At 39.2% G+C, this 16,958-nt stretch overlaps 4 protein-coding genes across 5 annotated transcripts; 1 reads left to right on the forward strand and 3 right to left on the reverse strand.

Moving 5' to 3' along the window:
* Positions 1-707: 707 nt before the first annotated feature.
* LOC112179905 (probable pectate lyase 18) lies at positions 708-2,948 on the reverse strand. The gene is made up of 4 exons (XM_024318395.2): positions 2,767-2,948; positions 1,892-2,641; positions 1,415-1,553; positions 708-1,293 (listed from the first exon to the last, which is right to left on the reverse strand). Exons 1-4 carry the CDS (start codon positions 2,889-2,891, stop codon positions 1,072-1,074), a joined length of 1,236 nt encoding a protein of 411 aa, XP_024174163.1. The 5' UTR covers positions 2,892-2,948; the 3' UTR covers positions 708-1,071.
* An 8,871-nt stretch (positions 2,949-11,819) lies between these two features.
* LOC112177395 lies at positions 11,820-12,200 on the reverse strand. Its single transcript, XM_024315688.1, has one exon. The coding sequence runs from the start codon at positions 12,198-12,200 to the stop codon at positions 11,820-11,822; it is 381 nt and encodes a 126-aa protein (XP_024171456.1).
* A 127-nt stretch (positions 12,201-12,327) lies between these two features.
* On the forward strand, positions 12,328-14,565 carry LOC112176400 (protein MHF2 homolog). Of its 2 annotated transcripts, XM_024314305.2 has the most exons (7): positions 12,390-12,462; positions 12,562-12,610; positions 12,714-12,754; positions 12,965-13,004; positions 13,122-13,175; positions 13,267-13,371; positions 14,204-14,565. In XM_024314305.2, exons 1-6 carry the CDS (start codon positions 12,436-12,438, stop codon positions 13,368-13,370), a joined length of 315 nt encoding a protein of 104 aa, XP_024170073.1. In that variant the 5' UTR covers positions 12,390-12,435; the 3' UTR covers position 13,371; positions 14,204-14,565. The 2 variants fall into 2 exon arrangements, with proteins under 2 accessions (XP_024170074.1, XP_024170073.1); XM_024314306.2 differs by lacking the exon at positions 13,122-13,175 and having other exon boundaries at positions 12,328-12,462.
* Positions 14,566-14,634: 69 nt separating this feature from the next.
* LOC112176399 (leucine-rich repeat receptor-like serine/threonine/tyrosine-protein kinase SOBIR1) lies at positions 14,635-16,746 on the reverse strand. The gene has a single exon (XM_024314304.2). The coding sequence runs from the start codon at positions 16,689-16,691 to the stop codon at positions 14,778-14,780; it is 1,914 nt and encodes a 637-aa protein (XP_024170072.1). The 5' UTR covers positions 16,692-16,746; the 3' UTR covers positions 14,635-14,777.
* Between the last annotated feature and the right edge of the window lie 212 nt (positions 16,747-16,958).

Below are 16,958 nucleotides of genomic sequence, written 5' to 3' on the forward strand. Positions count from 1 at the left end.
CTGCGGAGAGCGAACTATCAGCTATATATGGACGGATGGACCTCCTCTCCCATGTGAGATCTCGAACTCAATCACGTTCAATCCTGAATTTAAACGTACGAGAGTGTGGAAGACTGAAAGGGGCACTGAAGCATGAGTTTGCTTTTGAACGTGGCTTGCCTATTCTGGTGCCCATAAAACCCACGAAAGAGATTGATAGCAAACTAACATTGTCAAGATTCATAACAGTTCCAACGCCATTATTCAAAAGCTATACCTGACGGCTACATGTAGCTATAAATCTCCATCAAAAGAAGCTAGTTAGGTCCAGTACTTGAGGCCTTTGCATGTGCTTTCTTTCTTTCTTTTAGTCCACAACCCTAATCAATTCCGCTAATTTCAAATTCAAACTTTGGCCCTATGACTAGTCTCCTACCCCTTTTTTCAATCTGCTGGGTTTTACTTTTCTTGGTACTCTGTTTTAACTTTTCGCATGTAACTTCTACTTGGTCTTTGCTTTGGTGGGAGTGCAGATTTACCGGCATCATCTGCGATGGTCAAAAATGTTGGGAGACTTGCTTGTCTTTATAGAAAATTTTAGTATTGGATTCTGTTTCTGCTGATCTTTTGTCGTTTGGGTCTAAACTGCTTCTTAGAGACAAGAACACATACAAAGATAGAGAAAGATTACCATATGAATTGGGTAGAGAGAGAGAGAGAGAGACAACGAGCTCAATAATATTATGAAGTGGACTGATAATTTAGTATAATCAACACTTCTGCACTTGTATTCTAATAGGTCATCGAGATTCTGTTAGAGAATCCCTAATATTTGCCTTAAGAATAACAGGCCGAGGTCGTACTCAAAACCATGAAAGTAGAAAATAGTAGGTAAAAAAGAGAGAAAAAATTGGAGGGGAGAAAAAGGCAAAGAAAATCCCTAATGGAGATTTGAGTCATTGACCATTGGTGTTTGTAGGTTTTTTCTTGCCTCGTTTTGCACTTCCCTCTACCTAACTTTTTTCCTCCTAAATATATTTGTAATTGAGCAATGATCCACTTTAGGATTGTCCCTCCAATTGGTTACAACCTTTAGCAACGAGAACCCTTTCGGCAATTGAGTGCACCAGAAGTTGTGGTGATTGAAGCCACAAGAGAAGATGGCCTTGCCCCCAAGCTTGAGGCTTTTGCATAGCTTGAAGAGGCTCCGGCACCAGAGGCCGTGAAAAATGCACCGTTTATCAACATGTCACCCTCTGACCTCCAGTTCCAATTTTTCCACTCACTTTCAGGTGCATCCTCATGTTTTGTCACCTGCACAACAGTCCGACATGCTACATTATTAGAATATATGGTCTAATAGGAGCTAAATCAAATTTGCACAAAATTTACCCTAAACCGTAAGATCTACAGGTATAGTAGATGGGTTTTTTACCTCTTTGCTGAACCTTATATCTGGTGCAGTAAACCTATTCCCCTGGCTATTGATAGTAGGGTTTGCACTGCCTCCAATGGCGTACATCTCCCAATGGGTGTAGTCATTGTTCACCACATGGAAATATCCATGCCTGCATCTGAAAAGTGACGAAAAAAACAAAAGCATAAAAACCATGGCCCACCTGTCAAATCACTATTAATTAAGCAAATTAACCTACTTAATTCTTCGATAAACACCCAATTAACTAAAAAATTACACTATACTCAGTAGAATGACATACGAATCGGAATAGGTTGCAATTCGGTTAACTAACTTTTCCAAAAAGCCTTTACTTGAAGTTCTCTACTCTAGTGCATTATTGAAATTCCGATATGCGAATGATTCGATTAGCTAAATGTGTATGATACACTTAACTAATCTAACGGTTCACAATTCAAGAATTTCAAATATTTCGGAGCAGCATAAAAACTTTACCTTGGCATCCTTTGAACAAGACCTTCTCCAAAGTGGTTGAAGGCAATAGTGACCTGCATGTTCTTGTCCTGGGTATAGGTATCACTGTGTCCCAGCAACATGACCTTATCATGGTGCGTCATGTAATTGTTCGAAATCGTTATCGCAGTGGACCCATGAATTGCGTCGACCAGCCCGTCGGCGCAGTTCGACAGGGAGCAATGGTCCACCCAAACATGGCTCCCACCGAAGATGGACACACCATCACCGTCCGATATGGTTCTCCACCCGAAGTGATTTGGGGAGTCACGCACCATAGCATTCCCTCCAGGCTTGCAATCGTGTATGTTGAGTCCATGTATGATAATGTTGGTCACGTACTGGATCGTAATGCATGGCCCGCCGGAGATGTGCACGCTGGCTCCTCGGCCGTCCAGGGTCTTGAACGAGTTCATGATCAGCTCCTCCTTGAGCTTGATCGACATGTCGCGCTCGAAAATGATCCACAAGGGCTCGTCCTGGATGACGGCATGTCGTAGAGTCCCTGGCTTGGGGTTCACGGGGTCGTCGTCCCCTGAGTCAGTCACCACGTAAATCTTCCCGTCCCTGCCGCCAATGGCGTTTTTGCCGAACCCAATTGCGCAGTCGGCGAGCCTCTGGCGGTTCTTCTCCCAATTAGGGTCGCACCGCCAGCAGTCGTCGATCGGGTTTCCGGACCCACATGACAAATAGCCCAACTTCCTCCGGGTAACTGAGGCATTATAGATGCTCCTGCAACAAGAAAAAGTAACACATTATTAATACAGTTAGCTAGAAACCAAACCAAACGGTGGCCGAATGTGTAACATTAGTACCACACAAAATAAATACAGGTGGAGCCATTGGCTGGTTCTTACCTTTGTACTTGCTGTACAACGAGTTCAGGATCTTGAACTGGTGCAGAGGAAACAATGAGGGCTAGGGTGAGGAGAGAGAAGAGGAAGATGAGGAGAGAGAGAGAGGGGCCTGAAGGCATTGTCATTTTTGTTTGTCGAGTGGAGAATGGGGAGGACTGAGGAGGAGTGAGTGTGGAGAAATGAGGGGAGGGAGTGGGTGTATATAAAGAGAATTAAAAACAGAGGCAGGGCTAATTAGTGTGATTAAACTAAACATCTAGGCCCGACCTGGTACGTGATTTCAGGGTTTTACAGAGGGGGTTGGGATTGGGTAGTTTTGGCCGTTAAGCATGCCATGAATGATGGTGGTAGAAAAACCACAAAACAATACTACCTTTACCTTTGCTCTTTTGTTTTCTACCCGACCATCATTGCTACATATAGTCACTGTAACATACGTAAGTACTGCAATTCAATGGGAAAGTGACGTATTCTTGCTTTTTCCCAATTTTATCTGTATCATGGTAAATAGTTTTTGTTTATGCCTCAGTTTGGTTTACAAATTAGAGGTTTTCTAAACAAATATTGTAGACCGACAATTCACGTAATATATGCAAGTACTGCAAGTCAATTGAGAAGTGATGTATTATTGCTTTTCTCAGTTATCATGTTAGTTGTAGGTATATCTCGTTTGTTTTACGAATCAGAAGTTTGTAAACAAACAATTCATGTAAGTTTGTATAATATAAAGAAAAATGATGCTTATTATTAAAAGGTATGAACGGCTCGCTAAAAAGGGAAAATTAATCAAAACTCGAACTTTATATGTTGCTTGCAAGACCCTCTTGTATGAATTGAATGTGTTCTTATCTCAAGTAATATTTTTGTCGAGAGATTATTAGTGATAAAAAAGGTAATTGATGAACCGTAACAACTTAGTAAAAAAAAAAAAAAACAGAAGAGATTTTCAGTGAATTTAATTATCAACTTTAACTCCATTTTTTTACATCGTGTTTGATAGCATGAGTTATTTATCTTGCCCTGGATAAATTCATGACTCCCGCCATTAAGTAAAGAATTAAAGTTCTTTTATGGAGGAGAAGTTTAACCATTAACCACCCTCCACCGAAAAGGCAAAAACATTGGCCCCTCGAAGAACTTTGTGTTGAAAACACCTGCTGCATTATAAAGTAGGTATTTGTTACGTCCTTAATCAATTTTCCACAACTGCATGTCTATTTATTTTCCATTAACATCAAGCTAAGCCGGTAGAGTAGGTTTTGCTCTTTAAGATGATGAAGTATTTAAGGTAGACCATAATATGCACTCCTCTTTGAATTATTAATGGCTAGTCACATTTCACATGTAGTGGGAAAACTATAGAGTATACGCATGGTTGTCCTGTTTGATTATATTTTCTTGGAATTAGGAGATTTTATGGCCCCTAAAATTGACTAACTTGTAATTAGCGACTAAAAAATTTGCATGTTTGTCTAATACGTTATAGTCCGAAGCTTAAATCGGCAACCGCATGTGAGTTCAGAGCACCGATTATAAACATAAAAAGAAGATTGGCAATGTTTTTCTTCTTCTCAAAAAAAGAAAAACAAAGAAAAAAAGATTGCAATGTTTATATTAAAGAATTAAGTACAACAAGGACTCATTAGTACTCTAGCCATGCGTGACACGATTTTAGAAAGGCCATGATGAATACCACATGGATAGGTGGGATTTCACTTTGAAATAGTTTGAGATTCATTTGCATGAGTGGGCTGGATACAAATTTTGTATACGTGATTAGTAATACGATGAACATGAACAGAGTCATACTCACATGATATATTGACGAGTCAAAATTTATAACAGTTACTATTGTATCATTCCAAACCTCGATTCTTACAAGATTATTCAATCTATCTCTATAGGATCATTGACTCTTTATTACAGATGCTAGAGTGAAATTTTTTTAATTCCTTGTAAATGTATCACAAATAATCTATTGTTTTCAGTTTTTTTGCATTTATTTTGGATGACATCCCTTAACACATAGCAGGATAAGGCACTTAATAATCCGTGACATAATTGTGTGATGAGCTTTTGCGCACTTCAAGGACAAGCAACCCCATAAATTCTTCAGAACCATTTGAAAACCGTTATTTCTTCCAATTAATTCCCACAATTTCTTCGTGACAGAAGCACATGGCTTTTGCCCTCAAAATCAAACCCAACAAGGCCCAGTAGGCCCAACCGATTCAATTATTTCCCTTACAATAGTCTCTCAGCCGCAAACCCCGCCTAAATTAGTAAATTACCCAAAAAAAAAACACCACCAGCCTGCTGACATGGCACAATGGCTACCTCAGCCGATGCCACTTGTCGGCACCAAACCACATGACCGGCAGAAGGGCCGTGGTGCCCGTTAATTTGCTGACTTGGGCAATGGGCACCCTGAAAGCTACCTCCTCACCAACGATTTTAATTCTCCCATAACGATACGGCTGTCGATTCGGCTGTTCACCACCGTCGATAATTGATTCGAGAGGTAACCGGGGCCGTTGATCGGCGAATGGTGGGGTTTTGATCGGCTTTTGGTTAGGGAATCGAAAAGGATTTTAGGGACAACGTGAGGGTCCTTGTTGAGCAGCTGGGTATCCTCGCTAGTTGGTCTCGTATTTGGGATTGATACTGGCGGGTGAGTGAAAACTACTTGGCAACTTAAGCACCCACTTGCTACGTGGTGCTTATTTGCGTCGACATTTGGCATCATCTTTGAACCAATGGCTTGGCTCACCTGCACATGCTGCACTTTCTTATTTCACCATCAAGCTAGATTTTGTTCTCAAATCCTTGAGTGGATTGCCCAATTAGTTGCATAATCTTTGGAATTTTTTTATATAACTACCTACATTCCTCTGTCAATCAACTAGTTCGTTAATGTTTGACTGAATTATTTCTCTTAACAATATTAGATGAAGTATGATAAGATTATTTCGTTTAATGTGATAACCGATCAATGCAGTCTCGTACTCGCATTCATAAGTAAATGATAAGTATATTACAAGTTTACTTCATATCGATTGGGTCAAAGTTTCAAGTATTTATGATTTGGTCAAGCTTTGTAGATGCACTCTTTTATACGATGTGTGTCAACCGACATTTTATTTGCAAGAAAAAGACCAATACAATTTTGACAAGGCATACATGAGACAAATAATTCAACAACCAGCTACTGGGAAAGAAAAGCAGAATCTCATTTATCACCAAAAAAGAAGAACAAGGAAATCCTACAAGATTGGATGGCGTGGACCAAGATGGACACCACTCACCAAGCTTGATATAGGTTTGAAACAACACTCAATTATTAGTGCTGTTGATCCAATTCTGAGGACTTTAAACTAACAGGCAATACCCTACCATGTTCCAGTGGGGCAATATATGGTGCTCTTATATTAGGCATTGATGTAAGTTCTTGATGTAGCTTCCCACCCTGCAAACTAGACGATGATATGAAAGCTGCATCCAACTGGTCCAGTACTTGAGCCATTAAACCAAATCTTGACAACTGATTAGATCAAAGAACCTTAATGGTTAATACACAGATGAACTCACCCTCATGAAAACCCGAAAACCACCGTCGTGAAATTGGAAGTTATCTATTACTGATGAGAACCATAACCTACAAAGACGCACTTGAGAGCCTCTTTCACATTCTGCTAAGTAAGAGATGAGAAAAACGATAAACAGTGCGATCACAAAAACAGAATTTAGTGATCGATAGTCAGATACTTCCAATCTGTAACTGAAGTCACTACTCAACTATTTGCGTTAGACTCCTAGAGCAATATGACAAAGAGTAAAGACAACTGAGTTTTAGACTAAATCAGAAGAAAAAAAGAATGACAATCAGAGATATTGCACTAATCAATTGACAGCATATCAAGATCTCAATCATATAGTCATGTGGCATGATTTACTATTATTAGGTTTAAGTTCCATTTGTTACAAGCTAAACCTAATTATCAAATCTTGCTACTTATGTCAAGGCATGATTACCTCTCACTTTAATCAATAGTGTTGGGCATGACTTCTTGTAAAATGTCAAACCTCCATTCTGTTCACCATGATTACAACCACCGCAAGTTTGTACCTGTGTTTCTCTTTTGGGTCCGTTTTTCTTCTAGATCTTCTACTTTTTTCCAATTTTCCTTTCCCTTTCACACATTGGCTACTGGCTAGGTTCAGCATAAACAGGTTAGGAATAGAAACACCTACAGGTTAAACAGATGACCCACTGATTACAAATTGGGTCAGCAGTGGAGCTAGTTGTAGGCTTAACTATCGGTTTCAAACTTTCAATACTCCGGAGCGTTATATCTAGAATTTTCTTATCTCATGATCGTGTTCAAAAGCAAAAGTGAGATGACTTAATGATCAAGTACCAGTTCTTTTTCTTGGACTTGTCTGGAGGCATAGTTTGGTGTTGTCTGGTCCAGGACTTTGGAGGCTTTTCTTTGTTGGCCGGGATGGGAAGTATTTGGAGGCAGTATAAGGAACACTGTATGCTTTTCTTGCCAGTTATGAGGCCCTTTTCTTAGCACTATGCGTTTTGGGCCAAGTTGTTTGTCAATGTTTATGGATTGAGGTTATAGATAGAAGACCAAGAGGTACCTTCCCTAGAAATCCTCTGATTTCCTAGTCCAGATGAACAATAAAGTCTGGAACAACATCTATGGGGTGGCTGTGAAAGGGTACAACTATTGCATACAAGAAATTTTCACAAAGCTAATTAACAAGAGAAACAAAGAGTTCTAAGAACAAGCAATGAGCTTAATAGTACTTCAGAAGTTCAGATTACAACACTGAAAAGGGAAGTGGGGAAACAGATAAGACAAAAGTGTATCTGATTCACCATATATTTGGGTAGTAGACAGATACTCAGCTTTACTAAGAACCGATGACTCACAATCAGACTACTTGATCAAAGAAACACTACTATTTTTGAAAGGATGTTACCATTCGTTGTCATTGCACATTGCCTAGCACTACCTACCATAACCAGAGTCTAATATATTACTGTATTGAAACACTTCAAATCCCTAACAAGCACGGATAATGAATTCTATTTCAAATTGCATTCATGTGACTATAGTACCACAAAACCCAATTTCAACTACTACTTCCATCTCAAACAAGCACACATGCTATATATTCAAGCAAATGACACTAAGTATCTAGTGGAACATGTATTGGTAACAGATTAAAAATCCCGATGGATGTGATTTATAAGCAAGTTTTATAGAGATGCAAAGTAGTACATAAAAAGTGGGAAGTTCTATCATCATCAAAACCCAATTTCAACCATTACTTCCATCTCAAACAAGCACACATGCTGTATATTTAAGCAAATGACACAAAGTACCAGTGGAAACATGTACAGCTAACAGATTAAAAATCCCAATGGACGTCATCTATAAGCAAGTTTTACAGATGCAAATTAGTACCCAAAAAAAGGGCAGTTCCATAATCATCAAATGCAAAAACTATTTTTATACCCTTGTTTTTATTCCTAATTGGATGATTTGTGCTAAAAATTTAATATTTTATTGATTCCTTGACATCATATGCTTGAATCGGAGATGACATAATATAATTGCTATGTATTATTGGTACACATGCTACGAGCAAAACTAGCTAATCCCTTCAAATTCCTCACATCAAAATGATATTAGAGATACTTTTATTGTACTTTTATTGTTAGTATGATTAGTTTCCTCCACTATTTCAATCAACGTAATTAGTATCATATATAGATAACACTGGTGATCTCATATTTAAAGTTTTTGGCTTCTTGGTCATGAACCAATTGAAATTTGAAACTATATCATTCTATTTACCTTTATATATGAACCAGTCATTGATAATTTGTGATTGTTAGATTATAGTTTTAAATGGCAGAAGCTATTCACAAATCATGAATTAACTGAGATTTATGGAACTAATTAACTGTGAATTAACCAGATGGACTTTATAGTGATAACATTCTTTTCACTCCCATCAATGGGTTTATAGTGTCTCATGTAATTTGCAGTTGAACCACTTCCCCCATTTAAGGAACTAATTCAACTGCGGATTCCCTCCCACATTGTTTACCAGATGGAGTTTCTTTTCATCTTGACAATATGTACGTTCATTCTTACAAAGGTTAATTACAAGTACCTGGCCGGCGTATGTAATGTTAATAGGAAAGTGGTATTACTTGGGATATGCAATCTTAGAGACCGAAAGTTGTAGTGAAAATTGCTGGTATGTCTCTTTCAACAAAAGGAAGATTGCAGCTTCATGTTTCAAAACCAGGATCACAAGATTTGCAGGCATTACAGTGGCTATGGCATTTGCAAATTTGGGCCAGCTTGTTAATGATCACCCGTTACATTTATAATCAACCACATCACATTCCTTGCTTTCAGTGACTCGGCAAGTACTGATGATACAATTCAGCTGCAGCTGTCCGTGTAATGAGTTTGAATACCTGCTACTTTTATGATTTTCAAACTTAGGAAAATCAGAAAAACTTGTAAAAAAAAAAAAAAAAAAAACTTCAATATTTTTGAGTTCCCTCACTTGGATTCTGTCATAAAAAATTGTACTTATCAATGATGAAATTATGGCATAGAAAAATTTGTGGTCTTGACATGGTTTGACACTCTACTATTGTCAAAGTATGCCAGATCTTTTTGACATTATTTTTTATTGAAATTCTTCACCGTCTCCCACCATTGATAAAACATAATTTTTCTTCAAGTGATGGACTGCAAAAATGTCAACCCCAATTTTTTTTTTAATGATTTTCTGACTTTCAAAAGTCGTAAAAACAAATTGGATCAAGATTTTTCGTTTCCGTTGGTTTTAGAATTGATTAAATCATGATTTAAGAGTGGAAGATTTTTGTGAGAACATGTGATTTTGGCCAAAAAACCATAGAATTGCTTTAGAAAATCCATAGTTTTTGTGTCGGAAAACATAATCTCAAACAATTTATATATATATATATATATATATATATATTTTTAAGGAAAGTTCTAGAATCAGGATTGGAAAAACATGCGACGTCTTTCGGAGTACTTGGCCTTATTTAAGAAGGCACAATTAGTCTCGCTTGCATGGACGTGAGAGCACACGATTTGCATCATGATGGATTCGCAATACCAGCTGCGACTAGTATCTACTGCTCGCTCATTATTCACATTACCAAACCATATAAATTATGCCTTTCTATATGTCATTTTAGCATATAAGCATAATTTAAAATATACTCTATTTCTTGCATACCTTCACCTGACTTGATGTTTTATAGTTCTGTTGCCTAGATGAACTTTGGATGACAAATAAGTTCTGCATTGTATCTGCGTTCTACACATGCCAGTCTCGGCAAATCCTTACAACATGGTTTTCATGAATCATGATAATACTCAGTTTTGAATTTGGATGAGGCTAGATTTATGACAGTTGGGTCAAGTATAGATGGAAGATCATGTGGCACCTTCCCTAGAAATCCTCTGATTCCATATCTGATTTTCAGTCCAGAAGAGCTAGGCTAGACAAACAATGAACAAACATATAATGTGACAAGAAGAGTTGAAAGTTCTAATAAGCAATCAGCTTGATAGTACTTCTTTCATATTTGCCAGACAGGAGGGTACATACCAAACCCCTGGGATTAGCCTAGGTGATGAGGGGAAGTGGCCACAGGCATAAGACAAAGATATATCTGATTAACCATTTAGGTAGTCGACAACTTGACATTCAGCTTTACTATGACCCAAAGGAGTCACATCCCACTACTTGATTAAAGAAACACTAAGTCGTCTCATTGCAGAATGCCTAGCACTACCTACCATAATCAGTGTCTAATAATTTACTGTATTGAACCATTTCAAAGCAGAACCAGGCATGAAGAAAGCATTTTAGTTCAGTGCCTCAGAAGATCATGAAGCACATAGCATATGTTTTTCTGATTACTCATAAGGAATTAGATCATCCGAAGAAGAAAGAAAAAAAATAATGAAATTGATGTCCCATTGAACTGAATGTTGACATAAGACTATCAATGCCCAATTAAGTAAAGCCACAAATTTTTAAAGAACCACTGATTTAAATAAGAGTGCAGTAGAGAAAAGATTCAGCCAAAAGTAATTATAGATAGGACTTGCAAGGAACTCCAATCTGCTACTAAAAGTAGTACTCTAGACCTAAGCATATAATAAAAAATGTTAGACTTGAAACAAGACCTAGCTTGATGTGCCAAACAAATCAGATAAAAGTGTAGGCATTAACAGTTTTAGTAAATTCGAAACTGAAATCCCAATGCATGTTATGTATAAGCAAGATAATCATCGGTTAATACTGATGATGTCTAACAGCAAACAAGAGAATATGAATATTAGAACATTTTACAGCAGGCAAGAGTGAAACTTAAAAATGTGGCAAAGATACCGGCGTAAGGTAAACAATGCAGCACTTTTAACCATATGCTCAATCATCTGTCTGTACCGTAAGGTAGCCAATATTCTTCGTATAGAAGTGTATGCAAATCTTACACAACTATGCAAAATGCAAACCAAAACGAAGGCAGCAACTTCGAATACTAGAATGAGATTGTATTGCATATGGCTGCAGCAATATGCACAATCATCTGTGTCCAAACATAAGCAAGCCAGCGTTCTACTTATCTTTAATGTATAAGCCCTATTTCAACCATAGTATCCTAACCATTACTTCTATAGAAATACGAGGGTACACACATTATAGACAATCATCCAATCCGAAGAAAAGGTAGCAAGTTTAATTAATAGAACGAGGTTGTTAATCCAAAGATGTAATGAATCTCATTTCTAAACTCAACAATTCTCATGCTTTATAACTTAAAAACCAAAGTGGCTGATACTTCCACCCAAATTTCGAATCAAAATGCATCATACTTGTCAAAAGTAGTAAACAATGAAACTAAAGAGTATCAGAAACTTCTGAGACCTCAAAAATCTAACACTAAAAAGTTTCACTGCCACATCAAAAGCTCACGTCTTGCGACGAAGACTCTTCCTGAGCTTCCTCAACTTATGCTTGTTCATCTTCCTCTTCCTCTTCTTCTTCACGCTGTCAGCCCAAATCGTCCCCGCGTCATCAGACCCGACCCCATCGGCCTCGCACAGCCCCAACCGCTCCGACCCAATTTGGGAAATCGGATTCAAGCAATACCCGAATGGAAAACTGGGGAAAACCGGCAACGACAATTCGACCTTGTCGACGGTTATAGGACCCAAATGGGGAAGGTGGGTATCAGATTTGGGAGGGCCCAGATGATTGTGATGGGTAATGGGAAAGGGTTTAGGTATAGGGAAAAGATGGGTTCTTAGAGAGGTTGAGTTTCTGGTCAGTCTCCGGACGAGGCTAGCCATTTTGGGACTCCAATTTGAAATCTTTAGGCACTGTGCTGTGGTGCTTAAGCTGATTGAACAAGGGTTTTTAGTTGCGACTTGCGAGAATCACTAAAGAAGAAAGACCAAGCGACGCCGTTTTGGTGTGACGTAATAAACTACACGTCGTGTTGTAAAAACGACACGACTCTTTCTTCCAGCTTAAAACGCGCCAGTAGCTCCTCCTACTCTTCTTCTTCTTCTTCTTCAATCGCAAATGGAGGAGTACCAGACTTTCGAGACGGTAAAACCCTAATTTCATGTATCCGATTTTCGATTCTGAGTGTTTTCCTTGATGTTCATGGCTCTGAGATTTTGCTATGTGGTTTTTTTTTTTGGTTAGGATCTGATTCACGCCATTTTCAAGCTCGTCTGGTCCAGAAGAGCTCTCGGTTTGAATTCCTCGCCATTTTCGTTCCTTTTTTTGCTCCGTTAGCTTGTAACTCTTCTCCTTCTTCGTCTCTCTTATGTGTCGATTTCTGTTTCCGATTACAGAGCGTCAGTTACTTGAAGGCACCGATGCTTTGGACGGCGAGGTAACAAATTGTTCCTCCACATTGGTTGCTATTAAGCTTTCTTTAACCAAATTAGGGCTAGGAAGTTTAACTGAACGAATTGAAATTTGAATCTAGGACGTTCTGAAGATACCTAATCTTTGGGCCTTGATTACTCATATCACTGTAATTAGCTACTTTTGTGGTGCTAAGAGTGTATATGGTTTACATTTGAGTTTGATTCGGGTGCAGGTGGGAGCTGGAACGTCGAAGAAAAATCGGCCGACGTCAGGTAACTCTCACAATGTAGCTTTTACTATTTTGATTGGAATTTCTGTTCAGAAGAGTTTTGGCTTGTTTGTGTTGTTACTCGGTTTTGTGGTGAACCATTTGGACATTTGTAATGCAGCTAATGCGAATGCTTTGAAATTGAGTTGTGAGCTTCTCCGAAACTTTGTCACAGGTTGTACAGGATTTTGGTTTAGTTGAGATGGAATGTATTGGAATTTATGTTTGTTTGTTGTAATGTTTTGAGAGAGCATTTGTGTTGGCAGAGGCTGTGCAGCGTGCTGCTACGATTGCTGAGGCGGAGGGCACTGATAAGATTGAGGCAACTCATTTGGAGCGGATTCTCCCGCAGTTGCTTTTGGATTTTTGAGGTATTTAGGAGGATCTAGCACAGAAAAAAAAAAAACTTTTTTTTTTTGTTGCTTTTCTTATGATTTCGGCCCCATTTGAATCCTTGAAAATATGATTTCTTGAATTTTTTTGATGTACTTGATGAACGATAACTTAAGATAAGCTAAAACCTCTTAGGCATCTGTTTCTCCATGAGAAATAAGACATAATAACCTCGTAATCAACTTTTATGTACTTGCTGCTGAATTTGTATTTCCTTGCTACACATGGTGAACCCAATGGTTTTTGTCTTTTGATAAGGTTAGTGGACTTGATATTTTGTATAAGGTCTTGAAATCTGTACTGATATCCGTATTGCTTTGAATACTCTCTTTTGGTCATGGGACCTGAAAACATACGTGATCCTCAGGTCAACCTTTAATATACTTGCTGTTGAAATTGAAGTCTTGATATTTGTTTCAGTTTTCTCTGCTTTTCTCTGCTATCATATGATTCACATGGTGAAGCCAATAATTTTTTGCTTCTGATTATCTTCTTGTCAAAGTAAATGCATTCAAGGTCCTAAAACTCCATCTGATAAATCATACCCGGTTAATTCACTTTTTCTGTACAAATGACACAAATTTTTCGAAAGCACTTCTGTGGGAAGTTGATTTATTGATTTATTGCTTTAGAAAAAGCACTTCCATTATTTTCTTGAATAGTAATGGAATGCATTTATGTGGGACCTTCCTTTCTATTGCATGAACTTGCTTGATTTTTCATATCTTAGTGGAAATTCCAATTATTTTTGAAGCATGAGTTCTTAGAGGCATGTCTTTTCATAATTTAACAGATTATGTTTTGCTTCAGGTATCAAAACGTGCTGAGTTAAAAAAAGAATCTGGACAAGTATATCTTTGGAGGCAACTACAGTAAGAATGTTTCATAGGAACCACCCTTTGTAATGGTTGTTGCCTCTACTACGGACTCACTTTTGTTATATGTAATCTAAAATACTCCCATCCTTTTGTACTAGAAACCTTTGGAAGTACATATGCAAGGATTTGTGCTGAGACTTGTATAGTTTCCTCATGATTGAGCATATTAGGTAGTTAATGTTCTTGCATTTGGTGGTTTATATATGCGAGTTAGGGCAAGAATCCTCTTTTCTTCTTAACCTTTCCTTCTGATACATTTTCAAGGTTGATTCAATCATATGATATCTTGCTCTTTAGGTTGCTTCTTTCAAGCTAGAAATGTAACATGAACTAAATTTCTGAATACATAATGGACACGGTGAATTGCTGATATTATTTGCAAACACAATATTTTCTTATTCCTCATGCTATTTATAACATTACACACAACTTCTTGGATGATACATATGAGATACAATCCATCCAGTGGGATTTCCCATTCATTTCTTACATCTATGCTAATATGCTTAGTGCTTGATTTGATCCAACATGCACCTAACATCCTTACTATTAGGTCTCTCTTTCGGGTTATCCACTGTGCAAAAGCATGCTATCTTTAGAACCAAGAGCATTTGGTCCTCAAATCCATTTCCCATCAATTTTGAGTCGATTGCCTGCTTAGGATCCTCTGACGTCAGAACATTCTTCATCCACTTAACCAGACTCATCTCGCTGGTGGTCTGGAAAAATTCATCGGACGGTAGCTTTCCTATGATCAGTACCCCGAGCAATACCCCGAAGCTGTATATATCACACTTGTCTGTGAACTTGAGTGTCTGATGATACTCCGGTGCAATGTAACCAACCGTTCCTGCCACATTTGAAGTCGTGATATGCGTCTGGTAGTCAGGCATTGCTTTCGCAAGCCCAAAATCTGCAATTCGAGCTTCCATATCGTCATCAAGCAGGACGTTTGCCGGCTTCAGATCCCTGTGAATGATGTGAGGTGTATGGTGCACATGGAGATATTCAAGCCCTGAAGCGATTCCTATTGCAATCCTGTGCCTTGTTAACCAATCCAGTTCCTTTCTCCCTTCAGAAACCTCATTCAACATGTCTTGTAAGCTCCCATTTTTCATGTACTCATACACCAGCAGATGACAGTCCGGCCGGGACACATGTGCCAACAGAGGAAGCAGATTCCGGTGTCGAATTTGTCCCACGGTATTGATCTCCGACCGAATTTGACGCATCTTCTTATGCATCTGCTTGCTGTCTTCGTCCGTCAGCTCTGCCGCTTCCTTAGGAGGTTGAATAATCTTCTTAATAGCGATTATCTTCCCGTTGCTTCCTGGCAACTCAGCTTTGTAAACCTGTCCACATCCTCCACTTCCGATGAGCTCCAACGAAGCAAGCCCGTCTTCTTTCTCCAGAAAAGCCAAGTCCTCTTTTCTCTTAATCAGAGAACTGAAAATGGCCGGACCAGACTCCTTGCCTCCACCTCTAACCACAGCCAAGAGCAGCTTGAACAGCAGAGAGAAGATGAACCCGGATATGCTCCCGGCCAGCGCTCCGGCGAAGAACCCGAGCAGCCAGCCTCCGACTTTCTTCTTCTTGCTCTTCTTCTTCTTCTTCGGTAGTGGAGATGGCCCTGGAGCTTGAGCATTAGAACCGGAGGGTGGTTGAGCGATTGAATTACTATGGTTGGTTTTTGCTGCGGTGGTGGTGTTTGATGTTTCAGCAAAAATGAAACGCCTTGGAACCTCGGAAGAAGCTGAAACCTCGACCTTTTTCAACTTAGGTGCGGAGCCTTCCAGGAACTCATTTCCGGCGAAGTTGAAGAACCTGAGATTGCGAAAAGAACGAACCGAAGCTGGGATCTTCCCGGAGAAGAGATTGTCGGCAATAGAGAGATTTTCCAAGTTGGGAAAATGCTTCAAGAAGCTCAAGTTGCCGGAGAACTTGTTGGAGGAGAGGTCGAGTATTCGAAGCCTGATTAGAGAAGAGAGCTGAGAAGGAACTTCACCCGAAAACTGGTTGTTTCCGAGGTTGAGGATCTCCAGCTTCTTGCAGTCAACGATTTCAGGCGGGACTCGGTCAACGAGGCTGTTGTCCGGAAGAGAGAGCTCTTTAAGCTCGGAGAGCTGTCCGATTGCCGGAGACAGAGAGCCGGAGAGGAGTTGGGACTTGAAGACGAGTCTAGTGATTTTGAGGACGTAGGTGTTGTTGGAGAGTCTTCTCTCGCAGAAGACGCCGGGGGTGTTGCATGGGTTGGTGGGTTTGGCTCTGTCTGGGGTGTGGAAGCCGAGGTGGGTTTGGACAGTGATGAGGGCTTGAAGGTCTGAAGGGTCGAGGTTGAGCCTACCGCCGTGGATGAGGAGGAGGAGGGAGAGGAAGGTGAGGAGGCGGAGGAGCTGCGGTTTGCAGGGAAAAGGGTCCATTTTCCGGCGGGCGGGCTTTAAATTGTGGACTAGGTAGACTAATTCATGCTTAGGTTTGTTTTGGGGTTTGTTTTAAATAGGAGGAGGATGTGGAAAAGAATGAAGAGTGAGTGGAGCCCATTCAGAAGATTGAATCCATTATTCAAAGTTTGATTTTCTTTGTATATTACCCAATCATCACATTTCTGAAATCTATGTAATTTTATAATAGAATCATAATAGAAAATGCAATTTTGCAAAATTGAAAAGGTTGTGAGACAATTATAC

Source organism: Rosa chinensis, chromosome 7 (genome assembly GCF_002994745.2).
Source record: "Rosa chinensis cultivar Old Blush chromosome 7, RchiOBHm-V2, whole genome shotgun sequence".
NCBI classification, from domain to species: domain Eukaryota; kingdom Viridiplantae; phylum Streptophyta; class Magnoliopsida; order Rosales; family Rosaceae; genus Rosa; species Rosa chinensis.

Excerpts from the sequence above, each read along its gene's own strand:
- LOC112179905 (XM_024318395.2), bottom strand. The coding sequence starts at position 2,891 with ATGACAATGCCTTCAGGCCCCTCTCTCTCTCTCCTCATCTTCCTCTTC. Across the intron at positions 2,642-2,766 it reads GTTGTACAGCAAGTACAAAG|GAGCATCTATAATGCCTCAG; the intron begins GTAAGAACCAGC and ends TTCTTGTTGCAG. Across the intron at positions 1,554-1,891 it reads CTTGTTCAAAGGATGCCAAG|ATGCAGGCATGGATATTTCC; the intron begins GTAAAGTTTTTA and ends GTCACTTTTCAG.
- LOC112177395 (XM_024315688.1), bottom strand. The coding sequence starts at position 12,200 with ATGGCTAGCCTCGTCCGGAGACTGACCAGAAACTCAACCTCTCTAAGA.
- LOC112176400 (XM_024314305.2), top strand. The coding sequence starts at position 12,436 with ATGGAGGAGTACCAGACTTTCGAGACG. Across the intron at positions 12,463-12,561 it reads AGTACCAGACTTTCGAGACG|GATCTGATTCACGCCATTTT; the intron begins GTAAAACCCTAA and ends TTTTTTGGTTAG. Across the intron at positions 13,005-13,121 it reads GAAAAATCGGCCGACGTCAG|CTAATGCGAATGCTTTGAAA; the intron begins GTAACTCTCACA and ends TTTGTAATGCAG.
- LOC112176399 (XM_024314304.2), bottom strand. The coding sequence starts at position 16,691 with ATGGACCCTTTTCCCTGCAAACCGCAGCTCCTCCGCCTCCTCACCTTC.